Here is a 19,342-nt window from a genome sequence, read left to right as displayed (position 1 = left end):
ACGCGTACGTTTCCTGTGTTCAATTTTTCAGAAGTAGTACAACAGAGTCCTACGGCACTGAGCGCGCCTGCGTGGCTATAGACATGCATAATCTGTTCGTTAATGTTGATTTGCAGACGCGTCGTATCTGAATATGTTCATGGTCCACGAGTTAAGTGGATCGCGTAAAAAAAAGCGAGGCGTTTTAGCGGCACAAAACGTATACTTGAGAAAACCTTATTACCCCTCACAAAGCACTTTTTCTCGACGTTCCTATTAAACGTCAGTGCAGATTTATTTCCTGTTCATATAATAACTGTATTTTTAATTACGTATAACAAAAACTGTCATAATTTTCGACCGAGGAATGAGAAAAGATTCAAAGTCTTACGAAACCAAACTCGTGTTGTCGCATAATTTAGCAGATTATAATTATTATTATTATTTAATTGCCTAGCGAAGTAATGATGCGCGTACAACAGCAGTGAGTCGGTCTATTTCAATATCAAAAGAGAAAATGCCGAGGGAGCCGGCTGGAAGGAGCTAAAAGCGTCATTGACTTGGAGCCAGCTTTGAGAATATTTTCACATCAGACAGAAGTATGCGAAGGCGACGAGCGCCACTTTCCGTGGTTCGATGCTTCAGAGGGAATAATTACATGCTTATGATAATTGATGTTGACATTTTCATGATGTACACGGATAATAAGAAGATTCGTAGCCCCCGTTCGTTTATAACTCCGATAACGCTCTCACACGTCGTAAACGGACGGTATATTAGAAGAAAGTTGATAATTCACTTTACTTCGATCTTGTGTTAATGTGAAAAATAATAAAAATCGCGCTGTCTAACATCCCGGATGTGGTTGGTTGAGCGGCGAATGAAATCGATACACACAAAAAAACGGAAGAAATTTGTGTTATCATAACTTTCACCTACTCGAACGGGTTTGTATACGTGAGATTCGTGATGCTCGAGTGATAGGGTGACGATTTCAGTTAAATTTTTTTTTTCAATTTTTGCTAATATAATTTAGAATTGCATATACGAGTTTGTGAGAGCCATCGAAAATTTCAAGGTACCTTCTATTTAAAATTTCATATTTTGCAATTCAGCAAACCAGATTTAAATTCGGATTTTGCAATCGTGTTCTATGTATTATGCATTCTTATACGGAAAAACATGTTTTGAGGAATACATATATTTTTGCCGGGGTCAAAAATATCCGAGAGACCCGGTGTGCATGGTCCACGTACACAAAAATATAGTGGCGAAATATAGGGTTAAATCTTTCTTGCCTTTAGGCCGATAAATTTCATCGCTACCGTGGACGGCCGGTTGCTTTAGGCGAATGATGTATTTCTGCTTCGAGTCTGCCTCGGCGGTACGTAGCAGTAGTCGACCTCGATTTCCATCCATCTATACCGGTACTTGAACTTCCTACGTTTATTTGATCGTGCACCGCGGAGAAAATTGATTATGCTCACTGTGGGGCTGAATATCAAAACCGTTTTCGCGATTTGATTAATAACGCCTTATTTTCGCAGTTTGTATGCACTGCGCGTGCGGGCAAAGATTGAATGCAATGGAGTGCTACCTTGAGCATGTACAACCCAGCACATAAATCATTGCGTATACGTGACGAATGTTATTTTTATGATCGAATCATTATGATTAGTTGTGCTTATTTCCTACCTGAACCTGAACCTTGGACGACCCATCAAACTTCCGGCCTTTTATATCTCCGTTCTCTTAATAAAAATAAGGCATGAAAAATTAATTTGTAGTATCTATACCGATAGGAAGTTTCTACATCTAATAAATCATCATAATACGTAAAAAAAAATCTGGAAACAGATATACGTTAAAGTATCAGGCGTTGAAATCATTTCTTCGGATCGTCGTTTGCACCACATTAAAATGTAGAATTACGACGCACGATGTATATACTCAATAATACTCATCATGATCACATGAGGTCGCAGACGAAAATCGCGATTCTCGCTGGACCGGTTAAGTGATCGTATTAAGCCACGCTGTCCCGGGAGTCCACGGTGGCGCGAGATCGACGGTAAGGGGGAGGATTACCTCGGTGAGAGTAGTTTCCCGCGCGCCATATAGTCCTAAATACTGATTTCGTTCGGCAAGTTCGCCGGCACAGAGCAACCCGCAAATTTACGATCATTAAACCTGAGAAATTGCCTCTTTATCTCGACGCATCTCAATTTATGGCAACGACTTGTTTGCCATAATTTAATGCGCGTCGTTCAATTTAATCCTGCTTACATTGTGTTGTGTGTCAATCGCGATGTTTGGATCGCTCAAGCCTCGTGATGTCTTTGATAACAATGTGCCGAAGATTTGCGGTGATTAAATCTGAGAGACAAATAGTTTCGAAAGATTTAGATTAGATACGCTGCGGGAAAGCAGTTTAAGATCGATCAAAATAAAAGAAAATTTATATATTATTAATAATAATTTATATTAAAATAATCAGTTTGATATATAACTAATAATGTAGATATATATAATTGTCAAGATGTATATTAAAAGATTTTATTTTGTACAATTAATAGTATCTATAATTTAATAAATAAAACGTCATAAACACACATTGCGCGGGGTTTCAATGAACCATCTTATGCATTCTCAGGTTTCTTCCTGTTCTTCACGCTTCTTCGCAATAATGGGCGCACCGCATCGCGCCGGTGTGCACTTAATTCTCTCGTTACCGTTTCAATTCAGTGTATATTAGCGTTTCGAGCAAGTTACCCGAGCATAAATGCAATTCAGACACGGCTATATTCTGCTGGCCGCGGCGACCGACGCGAGCGCGCGCTCCCGTCATGTTGAAGACACTCTCCGGTCTAAAGCGAAAGTCGAACGCGATCTCTTTCGTTCCCGACCTCTCCTCACCTTCGTCCGACCTCCCTCGATCCTTCTTCGCATGCACGCTCTGGCCCGTCTGCTGTCCTTACTTCTTCGTTTTCCGGAATATCTCCGATATCGTCTCTCTTCTCTTTCTCCCTCTCTTTCTCTGTCTCTCTCCCTCTTGTGTAATGACAGACCGTCTCCGCCTGGTACGAGCTAATCGGTACTCGTTATATAAAGCGACGACCGCGCGACACTATGTCAAGAACTTATCGCTTGGCAAGCAGAAAGGAGCAAGTCCAAAATATCATTAATTTTGACATGACAAAGAACAAAAAGAGTTGGTTATTTTGGGGATTTAAAGAGAGAAAAAAATGTTTTCGTAAAAGTGCGAAAAAAATCATATGTTTTGTTTGCATTTCAATGAATAATGTAGTGAGTTTATATAAAGTATAAAAAGAGATATATTGCAAGCTGTAATTTTTTATATAAACGAATTGTTTTTAAAGTGGAAGAGATGAAATTTAAAAAATTGCGAATCAATCTTATTCTGAAAAATCTTAAGTTTCGACTGAATTTATGATATGTATATTAATTTATTTAATCTAATATTTTAAAGATATAAGCATTCCTCTGCAACTTCTGAGTTAGGGTCCGCGAGGAAATGGATCATTTTACATTGGACTTTTTACATTCTTCCTGGCAGACATGGAAGCGTCCGTCCCGAAATCGTTTCACAAGAATATCTCGGAACGTGACATAAACCACTCGCACTCACCAAAACGTTCCACAATGTTTTAACATGGACAACGTGCGTCGGGGCGAACTGTTTGTGATACAACGATGAGGAAACGAGTGCTCAACCGTTTCTTTGAATTGCACGAAAGAAAGTTCGGCTGAAGATTATATTCAGACGAAATTTCACTAAATTTTGTTGCATTGTTGATCTCGTAACAGTCATAACGATCATAAGTCGGATCATAAGAAATAGAAGATTGTATCATATGATGAAATTTTTATTATATTAGATTCAGCAATTATAAAAAAAATATTGAGCTAATGAATAAAATCATAAAATTATGAGAAACGATGAATAAAATTGATATGAAGGCAGCTAACAATATAGCGATTACAGCAAGATAAGAAACGCCAGGATTATATTATATCGTGATAAAATTCTTATCGTATTAGATGCTATTAATGATTATAAAAATTCTTGCGGATAAAATTGCTAATAATATCAAGCATCGATATTTCCTCATTATTTACATGAGTAATTCGCGGATGCGATTTATCATAAACGGAAACATACTTTTTCCACAATATTAACTTTTTAACAGTGTAAATATTTGCTGTTACGAAAGACTCGATAAATATCTGTCGATTTTATATCACTTTTGCGTAAAATGCCGCGTCACGGCATTTTAAATTACACCGTACCTAAAACCACTAACCGAAAAATGTTTTACACCCCAACTTTCTTTAATGAACGAAAATTCTGCGGTAATATACACGAAACGAGAAGTCGTTATCGATATTTTCGTCCACATATCTCCGCGATATACGTCGGAACAATTATGGGAGAATGAACGGCGTCGCGAGACGTGTTGCAGCGAAATCTGTTGCGATATCTGTCTGGATCGGGCAGGCAAAGTAGCGAATTCCGGTCGCGAGATAATTTATAATTTCCGTTGCCTGGCATCGAGAAGGAACTTTTATTTGTTGCACAATTAAAGGAGCGCTGTTCCCTCAGCGCTCTTTGATTTTACGATAAGTGTGCCTCTCGTTGCACGCACGTCGCAGATGGAACCAATCGGTGACAATAATCAAAACCGCAGTTGAATAGCATCGAGACGCGATCGCGAATCGAAGCGTAACGTCAGTAACAATGAGTGAAAGTTCCTCGGCTGGCCATCTCGACGAGAAAGCTAATGAGAAAACGTCGCTTGTTTTGCAAGTTGAAATATCGAGTCGCGTGACAGAAATAGAACGTATCTCGAAAGCTATAATTCCATTTACGGCGATATCAATCCAAATTAAATAAAATTGGACGGCAACGGTTCCGTTAATGCGAAAACTGTATATCTCAAAGGTATATACTTTTTTTATTCCTTCCGAAAAGAGAGAGGGACATACCAGATTAAAGTTCAAATTGCTAATCTAGACGGTGGACACTTCCGAAGGCTCTATTTTCAGGCCGAAGGTTATTCCGTTCGTCGGCAGATTTACTTGTCCAAAAATATCATTGATCAACGGGTCATTTCGTCAAATAGACTCGCAAAAGGCACACCTCGTCATCCAGGTTCTAGTCGCGAGAAGAACGGATCCGTCATCGTCGTCGTCGTGTAAACGTCACGTCGCGTCTATCAGAGCGGCGGTGGAGGCCGAGCGCGAGGTGGGGTATCACCGCTCGACGGTTTCGACGTGAACATCCAGCTCGGCGCCGACTGGCTGGCTCAGTCAAGCTGAAACCGCGAAGGCCCGCGATAGAGCGAAGCGAGCGAGCGAGCGAGCGAGCGGGCGCGCGCGTGCCTTACTAGGTACCTCTCGCGAACGTTTCACCGTTTCTCCGATGCCGCTCGTTCGTCGCCGGCCGCGGGAGGAAAACTCCACGTTTTACGTCGTGCGCCGTCAAATCGGCCGCGATACTCGAAGACGACGCGACGACGACAAGTGAGCGAATCCTCGCGGATCCTCCCGCGCGATAACGCGCGTAACGATGCTCCGGGGGTATACGGCGAGTGCGACGCGATAACGCGCGGATTTTTCGCGTAAACGCGATAAGACGGGTGTGCGCGATACCGTGATTCGCAGTGGCGGAATAAACAACGGGGGCGAATCCTCGCGGCGATTCCGCGCGGCCGCCACGATGCTCCCGTCGCGGTCTTCACGACTAACCAGGCGGAACTCGCTTACGGGATATGATGTCAGTGGAATAAACGGAAGACGTGTATGCCGTGTACGCCTTATCGGTAGTTACCGTATCGGTGCGCCTTAAAAAGCGCGCTGAATCATCGCGCGGTAAAATTGACGGTGCGCGCCGCGGTGTGCCGTCGTTTACGCGATTGGCTCTCTCTCTGTCACGAGGCAAGGTGTTGTGCGGAGTTGCACAATAAACGACGAGGAGGAAAAATCAGCCGCGCGCTCCGAGACGGGCAAGAGAGGAGTGAGAAGAGTCGCCTTCTGCCGCGAAAGTCGCGCATCGAGCCGACCGTGATCTCGGTGTTTAAAGGTCACCGAATCAACGAGACAGAGATCAAAGGATCGAAGCATCTATTAAGCCCGCTCTGCTCTCTTCCACGCGTTATACGCGCGGAAAATCACGACGGTGGGGAGAGCGGGCAGCGCGAGACTTGCTTGTCTCTCTCTTTCTCTCTCAGTCGGTCGCCACGGCTCGCCACGGCTTTCACGACGGTATTTACACTCGACTGCATTCTGAAAATCGCACGCTGTCACTACGCGACGATGAAAAAGAGGAAAGAGTTTCGTTTAAAACGCCGATTAAGAACACTAGATAAGAATGCTAAGGCCGTGAGAAGAGTATAAATGCGGAAAGAAAATTTCATGCTTATTTAAAATAATCTTCTGTTTAAGGACTAATAATAAGTCACGACTGATGATAAAAATATCAAAGTTATACAAGAAAACTGACAAAAGAGAATATAGATTATTTAAAAAAAAAAATGATTTTTTTTCCTTAGCTCATTATTAATTTTTATTTAAAATTTTCATTAGACCTAAATAAAAAATTTCTAACATAATTATATATTAAGGAAATATTTATTCTCTAAATTAAACTTTCTAAATGCTTTCTAAAATTAATATCTTCTTAATAATACACATATATAGATATATATCTATTAAAAAAAGTTATATACAGAATTTGAAGATTCTAAATCAAAATTAATAATGAGCTAAAAATAACGATGAAATAACTAAATATGTATAATAATACAATAAACAGGAAAATACATTCTTGGAAATGTAATTTAAAATATTTTTTTTATATAAGCGCATTAAATATGTATTTAAAAATATCAGAGTCTGTTGATTAAATAGGGAATAATAAATGATCACAAATATCACATAACAATCTATAAAATGCGATGACTAATAGGAATATAGTCGTTTTCCTAATAGACCGAATACGGGATAAAAGAATGAAAATACTGAAGCAACGATCTCGCAGGAATTTGCCTGGCCTAATCGATATAAATATTTACAAATTACTATTGAATGGCTACTTTAACATATTTTTCCATCAAGATAAAGCAGTCGCTGTCGATTTGAATAAAATATTTCGTCGCGTTTCCGGGTTCTTCGTTCGTGAAAAATGCGAGCTACTCGCCATCGGCGGTTCCGGCTTTTAAAAATATTGCAAATTCGTGCGCGCGGCTGGCTGGCGAGATGAAAGCAACCAGTAAAAACGAGAAGCTGTCGACAAAGTCTCCGTGCGCGGCGGTCATGTATATATTATACGGGCCGTCAATATAACGCTACGATAATGATACGTATTAAATTCACGCCGTGTGCGTCACGAAAACGGGCGCGTCTATCGCCGACGTCGCGTCGCGTCGCACGCTCCGCTCCGTTTCGGCATTGAAAGCAATTTTGGACAGTAACCCATTTGAGTGCGTGCGCGAGTGTGCGGCACACATGTGCGCGTATGTACGTGACGTTTCTCGGCGGTTGTCCGTTTAAATCAATCGCGAGTGCATCGACATGCATGCGCGCGGCGCCGTCAGACAACGACACAGTGGCGCGTTAATGGAAAAGTGTCCGCGCGTTTTCATTATTAAACAGTACAATGCGTATAGGAGAAATAATGCAGAAATAGATACAATTCACCTTGACGATGGAGGATCTCGATTTGAACCTAACAAATGGCGCGTACGTAATACTTTTCACGTGTCTGCCACGCAAGAATGATAAGATACGCGCAATTTAAAGTTTATACGTACATATGTAACTCGATTGACGTACAATTTGGCAGTTTAAATTTTTCTCAAATTATTGCTTGATCGATTTATTTTTTTATGTGTTAAAAAAACAATATTTTTATTCCTTAAGAAATTGCATTTGGTTTTCTTATCTCGATAAAGTGAAAAAAATGACAAAATCGGTACGCGATCGTGTCGAAAATGCCGAAAGATTTATAGCGGCGAACACGTTCCATCGGATATACAAATGTCTGCGTATGGAGTGATATTAATGGGCCGTTAAGGGCGATCGTAAAACGGGGAATAACGTCGTTAAATTTTGTGTTACAAATATTATTACTGGTATCCTTATTTATCGTTTCGCATTATCCACCCTTTGAGCCCTTTACCCTTTATTGGGACACATCTGTGCGAGCGCGCCGTTAAAAATACTCTTACAAAGTGTCTCTCCTCGGTGATCGTAATCGGAGAATTATGCATCTGTGACGCGGGGCTGACCTTCCTTCGCTCTGACGTTTGCGGCGTCGCCGTCGCCGCAAGCGAACGTCCAATGTAATAGTTGATTGGTAATATCGCGAGTGTGCGCCGAGATATACGCGGGTTTAGAATGATATCGGTATGTCGAAGCTCCGGATACGTTCAACATCGGCGTGTATATATCATCGTGAGGAACTGTTAGCGCAACGTACGAGCGCGATAACTATGTTAACAGCATCTCTTGTGCACACACGCATCGAGCACGTGGGGCACCAGGCACGTAGTACGAATAGTATTGCCGGTACCGTTAATACCATTCGCGCGATATCTAGTCGCTCAAGAGAGTGCACAACACACGGGCACGCGGAATCGCCGCCGTCGCGTGTGGGAGCGCGCGAGTGACGCCATTTCCCGACCCCCTCGTACCCCCTCGCGTCCTCCTGCCTTTTTCGCGTGAGAACAAAACTCGGATACAATGATATCGAGTAATCGAGCCCGGCGCGCTTTCGGCCATCCTACGCAAGCGAGTTTCGCTAACTGTGCTTGAAAAATGCAGGAAACTCCTATATACGATGGAAGTGGCGTGAGCCATACACTCGTCTTCCACGGAATCTCACACTTAACTTTCGGCTGGTCTTTGTTTTTTTTTTTTCGTTACTTCCCGTTCCTTCCCGCTGAAATCTAAATATATACCCTTGCTGTTATTCTACGTGAGGAAAGTGCAACGAAAACGGACAGAACGTACGCCTGAATAATTGGAAAATTAAATATCTGTTAAATATACCGAAAATAATACATGGTATAATTATAGCAAACATATTTTGGTATTAATTTCCGCGAGCTATTCGTGTTAATTAAGTTAGTCGTTAGACATTTTAATAACTTACATCGTTATAAATTTTGCGAGGCGATGTTGGACGAATCCGAAACCGGGGAGATACTCTTCTATCATAATTCAGAGCACCATCTTGTGCGGTCTTCAACCGCGAGGAAAAGTCTTTTCAGAAATCGATTGCCCGTTCACTACGCGTTTTATTATTCACTCGAACGTCTTGGCACGTTCTCCCGGGGGTATCCGATCCACACGTTTTCACCAGGATTTCGAAGATAAATTTATCCTTCCGACGATACCAAATGAAAACCGCGCGACCGTACATTTTCTACGTTGCATTTTACGGACCGTTATCCAGAACCGGACATTTTCGCTCGCGTTTAGTCAACCGAGAATTCACACGCGCGTATGTGTATGTGTGCGAGAAAATAAAATTTGCCGAGTACACATTCGTGTGCGAAGGGACATGAGGAAAAATTTTCCTGCCGAGTGCAGTGCTCGAAAATTTCATGAGAGAGAGAGAGAGAGAGACTCTTGTTAATTGACATACCACGCGGTGTAAAATTTAATTAAATTTAGGGAGGTAAAAATACATTGCAACGCTTATATTAAAAATTTATTGTACGTTAAAGATTTTAAATTAAAGAGATAAGACTTGAACTAATGAGAAGTAATCAGCTTGAACTATTAAATTATTATGTATTTTTCCGATAATATCTTCGCACGATTTGAATTCGAGGTTAATGTATTTAATACACGTAATTCCGAAGCGAGAGAGGATGCGCGAGGCATTTGTATTCCACCGTACATAACACTTTTGTTCGCTAATATTGAGCAAATCTCACACTGCACGCCAGTTTAGAAACCCGCTCGCGGCTTCCGCGGCGCGTATTGGTTCTTCTTCTCCTGCTATTCTTCATTACGCTCGGGAATACCATCACCGTGTCATTAGGGAATGAGAAAAGCGGATAATAAAGGAATGCAGAAAAGAATCGCGGCTTTCTTGACTCGCGTGCGCGCAACTTATTATCCTACGTGTGTACCCGATAGTATGCCGACGTGAACTTGTTATTAGAGTGTGACGTTTCGCCGAAGCGAACGTTGAACGCCCGTTACTTAGGGCTCTCTTGTTACAGCTGTTAAAATTGAGGAAAAATGTTCGGCTCGGCGAGGTAGAAGTCTGGCGACTCATTCTGTGAATGAGTGCCACTTTTGGAACTCGGCAATCGGTACAAAAAAAAAGAAAATAGAATCCTTTTCGTTCATTGGGTTGCTTTCGCGCGGCTTACTCTCGATTCCTCTTCCTCGGCGAACTCGCTCGCGGGCTCTGCTTTCCGCAGAAATCACCTGTAACCTTTGCCACTTGCAATTCATGCGCCTAGACCGGTCCCACACAGCCGCCTGCGTCTAGTCGCGGAGCGCATACGCTCGACCGAAGCTTTCTCCCGATCGCTAACTTTTACTTTTGCCACAAGCAAATTGAGGATCTCGACGTGTCCGCGCTCTCGTAAGTACGTCCGCCGCTCGCGCATGACGCCGCTGCGAAACTAGTATCCGATCCGCGAAGGGAGGATGAAGTCGGACCCGCGTGTGAAACTGGTGAAACTGATGATGTTTGTTCCTCGTTAGCACGTGCGAAAAAATTCCTTAAATTGTGCCGATTAGAGCGCCGAGGAAAATTAAAATGTTTAACGGTGCTTAAGGCGATGGCTTTGTCAAGGCAATTCTGTTTTCGCGAACGTATTCGTGAATGCGGCCGTGTGAAGTGAAAATACGACTTTAATCGTTTCTACGTGAGAAACTCAATGTGTTATTGAAGGACTAATCGTGACGTAAAAATCAGAGCGGGCTTTATAATCTCGAGAGATCAACACTGTTATAAGGATGAAATTTAAATCAATATCTTGAGTTAAATAACATTTTGTTATTTTTAACAACCATATGTGTCGAAATTTATTTTAACACTTTGTTGGTTTAGTTTAATTAACTATAAATTGAGTGCCCTATAGGAATACTTAAAAATGACTCAAATTGAATATAATTTGACACTATGATGAATTTTAACAGTAAAGAGATAGTAGCAAACACATATCGCGCCAAATATATCCATAAAAAAATACTATCATATATCTATCTTTTCTAGAGTGTGATGACATTTTGGAAAATACTGGATTGTATTTTTGAATTAGATTGTTGTATGCAAAGTCGAAAATAGAGTCGGATAGATTTAGTTGTAAACAAAATCTCGCACAGACTTGACGGACCACCCTTGAAAAAGATATACGTTAGCGAGTACGGCGCGACCGCATATAGTTCCCATCTCTCGATGTTGCGTGGAACGATATTTCGCTTGCGTGCTCTTCAACAAACCGGGAAAAAAAAACGCAATAGCCCGCACATAGGCGGTGCGAAATTAAAACTGGAACACGCGCGCTCGTTGAAAACTGTCGCCGTGTATTGACGCGAAATCCCTATCGCCCCGACATTAACATACGTGAAAGTACAGTAGCCGGTACGCGGATATACCTGTTGTACGCTATTATTTTTCTATTTACAGTTCAGCTGGCGGTACGAGCGCGCGTACCATTCAAAGAGGGATAAATTTATCGTCAACACGTATAGAGGTACACCAAGCGTTCAATAAAAATCGCGCGAGAAACGCGGCCGCGACCGTATTTCGGACGGTATTCTGGCTTTTGTTCTATTTTCCCGATTAACTTGTCGAGCGCCGTAATTAGACAATACGAAAATTCGAAGGACATTAATTTCTTTTCGAATACTTTTTATCCCAGGCAATCTCTCGAGTCGCTTTTATCACTGTTCGGGCTCCTGGTACAAACGGGAAATTCTGTTCCGCGGAATATATATAGACACGGTGGATTAACGCGGATCAATCGGTGCGAGCGCAATTGAGATCGCCGTTGGAAATCGTTTGTGCGCCATAAATCGATCGGGCTTCTTTCCTGTCTCGCGCTTTAAAGTGGATCTCCCCCTTCGTGGGTGCAATGACCTCTCGTGCCGGTCCTGTCTCGGCGCTAACTCTCCTCTTTTTAACGTAGATTCAGAAATATATATATATATATACACACGCCGATCGCGCACGGCCAGAGTGAATTGACCTGTATTTCCGAGCGGTAGCAGCGTCGAGACGAGCGTAACAATGTATATGCGCGCGGCCGTTGAAATCGCCGCCGGTGGGAGGCCGCCGCCCCACCTTTCATTCGACTTTGACAGTTCCATTATGGTATCGAAGCTAACGGCAAACAGAACGGGTGTAGTTGACGATTGTGAATCAACGTGCTCGCCGGTTCGTCAAGGTATTTTTATTGTTCCCCCCTTATTTTTTTGTTGTTTCGCGCCGGAGCACTGAGCACAAGATGCCGAATCCACGCTCGACGTGGAAAACGGGCAGTTCCGTTGTTCGTTTCCTCGTAGCCTAGTGTCGCCGCTGTGAAATTGAATCGCGATAAACGCGAAAAGTGCATCCCCCCGTGACCCGTGACGTCGATCTACTTCGCGCGAATGGAATCTGAATCGATTTGATTCAGCTGGGTGCAACGAGCCTCGCGTTCGCCTCCTTGGATCAATTCGGCGAGCGCATCCGGTGGAGTGTTCCGCCATTGTCGTGGTTGGATTAATTCAATCAATTTCGCGTTTGTCTACCGGCGAGCCCCGGGGAGGCTCGAGACAAGTTTTCGCCACACGAAAGAGAGCAAAGTGGATCGCGTTAACGAGTTGTGCGACGAGTCGACGTGTTGTAAAGGACTTACTTCGCTGTATATGTCGCACCGTTAAAAACGTTTCACGTGCGGTCTCGTTTGCAAGAAGGATTTCTGTGCTCATTATTATTCGCCGTCTTTGACTTTTTCGTACGTGCGTCCCCGATACGAGCGTAAAGACGAACGACAAACGGTATCCATCGGCGCACTCGTCGGTCATAAACTAATTGCGTTAATTCCGCGAGAGTTTTAGTTTACCTCGATTTTGCAAATCGCATTCCACCGAATCCGTTTTTAACCGCCAAACATAAGTATTATTCATGACAATCGATCGTGCGAATGTTCATAAATTCTGTTGCCATGGAGAATGTCAACTGTGTAATAAAAATAACGTTGCAATTTCGAATTTTTGTCCTCGCATAATATGCACTATTACAAAATAAAATGAAAATCGATATACGATATAAAATTTAACTGAAAAGAAAAGAAAAGATTCGTAATTTTTTAAAAATTATTAAAGGCGTTTTGATCGCTGAGAACGAGTTTTAATTTCCGTTGGGGTAGTTTGGTTTTACTTCTGTTGGATATTCAGGAGTTACTTAGGCCGCACACTTCGACAAAGTTCGCCCTCTGCGCAAGTAAATTGTGGAAAAATATGAAAAATATTTATATGTGATTACATATACATTTTTCCCGTATATTATATGTATAATATCGACTCAGCCTTCACACATAAATATACGTGTAAATATAAAATACTTTCATTAAAGAGAGATCATTGATTGATAAAAACATTGCACGTAGATATCGTACGTGATATACTTAACTGTTACGCATATTAATCAAGTATCGTTAGAAAGTTTTAACGATTGCCCGTGATTCCCGTGAATCAACCGGAAAAGGCGGACGAGTGAAAACGGCACTATTGATCGCTGCCGAGAGTAGCTCAGTAATAGTTAACCCAATTACTTAGTGTCAAACGTTGAGGCTTAAGTCCAAATGAAATTCAAGGTGGTCTCTGTGCTTGAGAATTCAATTTAGATTTCAAGAATTATTAATAAAGACCGAGTTTAATGTGCTTTGATGTGCGAATTATTAACTTACTAACCTAAATTTTTATGACGATTATGACGACGTAACTGAATAAATAACTTTTAACTCATTATCAGCAATTATCTGGTTACTTTAAAGACTGCGACTCTCCGATTTTATTTTACGCCCGCAACGAGTTGCAACAATTTCAAGTGAACGCAACAGGATATTACATTAACGCCGGAAATCTTTTCCTTAATTTGCGCCACAACCGACCGAGATATAACGGGGTTTCTGCTTTAATCGGATTTAGGTCCGTTGGATACCGAGCGTATCTTCTCTAACGTGATTCCTTCTGCCAGTTAACCAAAGAATACCTGTGGTAATTCGCGAATATTGTTTACGAATTGAATTGAAACGTATATATGCTGTGCGAAGAACGATGGGCTCGAATCGAAGCGGGACTCACGCCCCGGAACGGTGAACACTTTCGTGACGAATAGTGATGATCGCGTACACGATGATCGAGCCACGCAGTGATAGGGTGACGGTCTGCTCACCTCAAACTCAGCACCAATGTTATCAAGTGATACGAACCACCAGAGTGCACCAGAGTTCGCGAAGCTCGAGGATGGTGACCGTTCAGGAGAAGGTCGTCAGGTCGCGTCTTCAGTTGGGTTACTCCACACCGACGTCGTTCATCAATCGGTACCTATTTATTATTTCTATTTCACCAGAATCACTAACGACCTATCGAATTTGATGGTAACGGATGACCGTTATCAATTCACTATTTGTAATCGAACGGCAAAATCGAATATGTCATTCCATCGTGTATTATTTCGTCGGAGCTGTTATGTCTACGTCACTAAAGAAAAACTAATCTTCAAGTCGTCTTAAACTCATATTTTTTAAAATGTAACTATAGAAGACCTCGCCATGCATAATTTCCATTTTCTTAAAATATAGTGTAAGATGTTTCAAAAAGATAACTCTTTGATTAAAATTTGTTTATTGCTCGTATCCTTTAATGCTTTTACTTAATTTCTCTTTACGGAATCTACAAATTTATCCAATTCGTTAAGTACTATATATCGTGAATCTACAGAAACGCAAATTTGTATGTAAACGGAAGGAACTAGACGAATTCTATTGAAGAAAAGGAAACTGCGTCAGCGATGCTAACATCCTACCGGCGTTATCTCGACGAGATTCGCACGAATGTAATTATCATAGTGGAGGAAACGTAATCTCTCTAAAGCGGCATCATCTCCTCGCCTCTTCCTCTCTAACACATGGATAGACTATCGCGAACGCACGCACACACATGAACGGCAACGCACATGCTCACCGCCGCCGGTAGAGAGCAAAATTATTTCAGGTAGAAGGTAGGATCGCTCGATGCTCGCGCAAGCGTGCGCGCTCGCGCACCCACGCCGGTAATGGCAATCAACGGTTGTTAATTGCTCGATGATAATTAGTCCACGGCGGCGCACGAGCAGCACCGCCGCGCGAACAGCGCTTGCGATAATGGCGCACGCTTTAATAATTTCCGTAATGAATTCGAGACACCGTGTACACAGACTTTTTCTCCGCACGATACACCTCATAGCACACTTACCTGACCACCTGACTTCCTCTCGATGTCAGAAATGTTACGTGCCGAAAATTGCACCAGCGATCAGGCATACAGCTAATAATGTACCGTTAATTTTATTTACGGTCCCGAACCGAGGGGCCGTAATTGAAGTAATTCAATTTTCTTGATATCCGTCTTTTCTTTTCATTTATTCATACATATTTTTATTTTTTATGTTTCTACACGGAGACAATTTTCTCTTATACCCTGAAATCATGGTAGTTGTGGGACATGTATTACCAAGAATTGTATGCGAGCTATTCTGATTAATATCCACCATAATACAAAATATTTATCTATTACATTAAAATGTAAAATATGTTTGATTAATTTTACTAAAATATATCTAGGAAATTTCAATAATTTTTCAAAATTTACCAATCTGCTTGGTAATTTTTATCACATTGTTTGTAAAATGTCTTTTGTATATTTTAAAAATTCCTTGGTTGCCAAGTTGTCTCAAGTTTGTAGTGAATTTAAGGGTAAAATATAACAAAAAATTCTCTCCGTATGTATATATTTCTTATACTTATCTTTACATCTGTTTTTTTTATTTGTGTCCTGAGAAAATTATTCCTGCAAAACATCCCGTAAAAGGCACCGTAATGTCAGAAAATATTTACGTACATATCAAGAGAATATTTCGTTTATATCTTGACGCCTCGTCAAGTCACACGAATGGGATTAAGAACTTCTCGGAATGATTTTTGCGTGAGTCTGCGCAAGTTTATTAGTATTACTCCGATAAAATGTGCCGTAACTGCGTGCCGTGAATAAACGACGTTAGGCGTAATTGACAGGAGCGATGGACACTTGCGCAAATCCTCTATGCATCTGCATCTGCCGAGGCGTCGCGTAAGTGGAGCAAAGACGTCCTTAAACGCGCCTCTCCGTCAGTCTTCGTGGAAATGAGCTGTCAGCTGATTTCCTCATCGTAATTGATCGTGAGAGAGCTTTTATCAAACTGTCGTCACTTACGGTCCAAAGTTCCGTGATTGTATAATTCACAATACAAAACATTTTCGTTTCATATTCTCATCTTTACATTTTTTATAAATATATATGTATATAATTATGTATATATAAAAAGGAAATGAGGAACATATATATTTTTATGTTATACATGTACACGTATGCATTGTGCAACTAATACGGTTAATTCTCAAGCGAATGTGATATGACGACCGTGTCATCCGTCTGGGGAGTTCGCAATATGCAAATGGCTTATATTGTGCGCATTTAGGCCAATGATAATGAACGTAAGCTATCGCTACACGGTAATTCAATTCTCTCCTCTCTAGGAACAAAGGACGTTTGCATGTACTTCGGAGATATATCAAGTTACATGTTAAGAAGTTAACGAGATGCTACGTGTCTATTGCTTTCAACGGTGAAACTTGATTAAATTGTAAGTGCGTTGTATCGTTATCGTCACGTAAGATGCACCGATAATCCTTAATTTACATACTACGCGCGCGATGCATGGATATTGCAACATTCTCCTCAAGTAACTGCATTTATAGAGATACTGTGAGGTTGTTTTATGCAACTGTATTTATGGATTTAGCGAGTTAAATATTGAAAATACAAATTGACATTGTAATAATGTGATAATTACTAGCACGATTATTATTCAAAATTTAAAATGAAATGTCATACAATATCGCATTCAAATATATGAAATATGAATAAAATATGACATTAAATATACTTATAAAGGAAATATTATTTCATCTTCATTTGATTCGGGATTTGTGTTTGTATAGTGGTTCTCACCGGCCAATCCTATTACATTTTCGTAATCCTATAAACGCCTGCAGGATCTCTTTCGTCGAAAAATACATTTTGAAGATATTTTACGAGATATTTTATTAAAAAACGCAGTTATGTTAAATACAATCTGTCTTATCTATTCATTCTCTGATACATCCCTAATAATTTTCTCCCTTTCAAATTGATTGAAAAGTTTGTTTGCTTTCCTTTTTTTATTTTACGTAAAAGGGATATAAGGAAAATATATATGAACGAGTCTTTTAAATAATCTGATACTTTCTTAAGTAAGACGCGATCCGTTTTCGATGGATCAAAGTGGAATAAGGACTAGGTATAGACCGTCGAGAAGCACCTCTTGAAAAAGGGGGGCAGGAAAGAAGCCAGCCGTGCATTTGGCCGCCCGTGGTATCTTCCTCAAAGAAAAAACATCGAGCCAGGTGCGTGTCGGGGCACCATCGGCACGGCAGGCAGGCGGCAGGGTCCCGTGCCGCTTCTGCGAAGCCGTGTCGGGGAGGCTCCGGATAGCACGCGCGCGTTGTGGCACGCGAGTCGCAGGCAGCCGACGATGGAGCAGATGTTCCTCCTCCTCCTCCTCCTTCTTCCCTGGGGAAGGCTCTAATGCCACATCGTCCCGCGTTTATTTCCCTTTATACGCAGGATCTCGACTCGCGTCTCTGGCGACGTGTGTTTGCTCCTATTACCGGGGCTCGCCGATGTTCTCCCCGAAAAGTTTCTGAACTCCAAACCGATTTTTGGTAAAAATACAATTGATAAAAAGTATCGATTCAATTTACTTGCAACTACGATGTCGTCGGCATGTTCCTTCTGCCGGAAGATTTTACGTCCGTCGCGCACGTGCTTCCTCTTCTCCGGAAGCAGATGGTTCCGGGGACTTTCCAATGTTTGCGTTTAAGTTTCACAACTGACTTTATAAAAGCCCGATATGTAATAATATTTATTTCACTAGCAGTAGTAATGATGTTGAATATATTCCTTCTCCTAAACAGTTATGCTTTCCTATGCAGATACGCTTTCTGAATTTAAGTATATTCCTTTGTGCCGTAGAGGTACAACTTCTACTCTCCCGTAGGACGCGTAATATTTTTATTGAGGTTTCTGAACTTCGATTTAAAAGGGTACACTCTAGTAATACGTGTAATTCTGCTAATAAAATTAGCAATTATAATGTCGAATATCTTGGTTCTATGTTTCTATATTCTATATTTATATTGTTCTAAGTTAAGATTAAAAACCCGTCAATTTGAGAATCGCTATATCGCTATTACACACGCGGTTACGTTGCCTCTATGTTACCCGCCGCATTTGTATTATTAAGACGCCGCATTATTGTTCAATTATCGTATAACATTTAATGGTACACGCACTGATTACGGCAGGGAAATATGGCTCAACTTACGAGAGTGATGCATTATAGCGGAGCGGTATCATCGATTTCTCAACCACGCTCTAATTTTAATTATCTACCAATATTCTTACAAGGCCACACAGATACGTTTCATTATTATTTCTCCATATATTACAACATTAGGTACCTAAATATTTATTTTATCAAATGGAGGGAATTTTCGATTTCGTATAAGGTTCGAGAGTCGGACGCGAATCGTGCATCGCTCCTTGGAACTCGCAGTTGCGTTGTCTCGCGTCTCATGACTCGTCTCTCCGGCGGCACGAGCATTTGTCATACATCGCGCGTTCATTTGCTTAAGTTATGTTGGATCTTTACGTAAGTCATTTAATTGACGCGCGTTGCATAAGAAGCGTTCTCTGCCGCGGAAGGTTGAGTGTCACGGTCAGATACACCGTTGTCGATGCTGCTATCGCTGCCGCGTGCACCTGCCAGATGCACACCGGCGCGGCGGCGCGGCGAGGATACGTCGGAGATATACGGGCCATGTAATGTGCACCTTTGTGCCGTCCCGAGGGGGGAAGAGACTACACCCCTCGTCCTCGATCCAAAATCCTTTCAGGGATTTCTCGTCCCAATGGTCCGAAAAAGCGGGGCCTCGAGAGCGCCAGCTGCTTCTCCTCCATCCTCCATCGCCAGTTCGTCTTCGGTGTT

General features: G+C 41.6%; 1 protein-coding gene across 9 annotated transcripts in view; it reads left to right on the top strand.

Annotated features, from left to right (window-relative positions):
- Nucleotides 1–19,342, top strand: part of LOC112457904 (IQ motif and SEC7 domain-containing protein 1) — a 43,274-nt gene that overhangs the window by 16,410 nt on the left and 7,522 nt on the right. Inside the window, exons 1-2 of one of the 9 annotated variants that reach the window (XM_025021259.1) lie at nt 5,301–5,822; nt 14,164–14,558. The exons of 3 other annotated variants lie outside the window; for them this stretch is intronic. In XM_025021259.1, the coding sequence (XP_024877027.1) occupies nt 14,356–14,558 (203 nt within the window). In that variant the 5' untranslated portion in view covers nt 5,301–5,822; nt 14,164–14,355. Of the gene's footprint in view, nt 1–5,300; nt 6,265–14,009; nt 14,559–19,342 lie in introns of those variants that run through there. 5 more of the 9 variants (XM_025021237.1, XM_025021251.1, XM_025021233.1 and 2 more) reach the window with 5 other exon arrangements.

Source organism: Temnothorax curvispinosus, unplaced genomic scaffold (genome assembly GCF_003070985.1).
Source record: "Temnothorax curvispinosus isolate PA1 unplaced genomic scaffold, ASM307098v1 QBEX01000740.1, whole genome shotgun sequence".
Classification (NCBI taxonomy): domain Eukaryota; kingdom Metazoa; phylum Arthropoda; class Insecta; order Hymenoptera; family Formicidae; genus Temnothorax; species Temnothorax curvispinosus.
The sequence above is the reverse complement of the archived record's forward strand: the minus strand, read 5'-3'. Positions and strand labels throughout refer to the sequence as shown.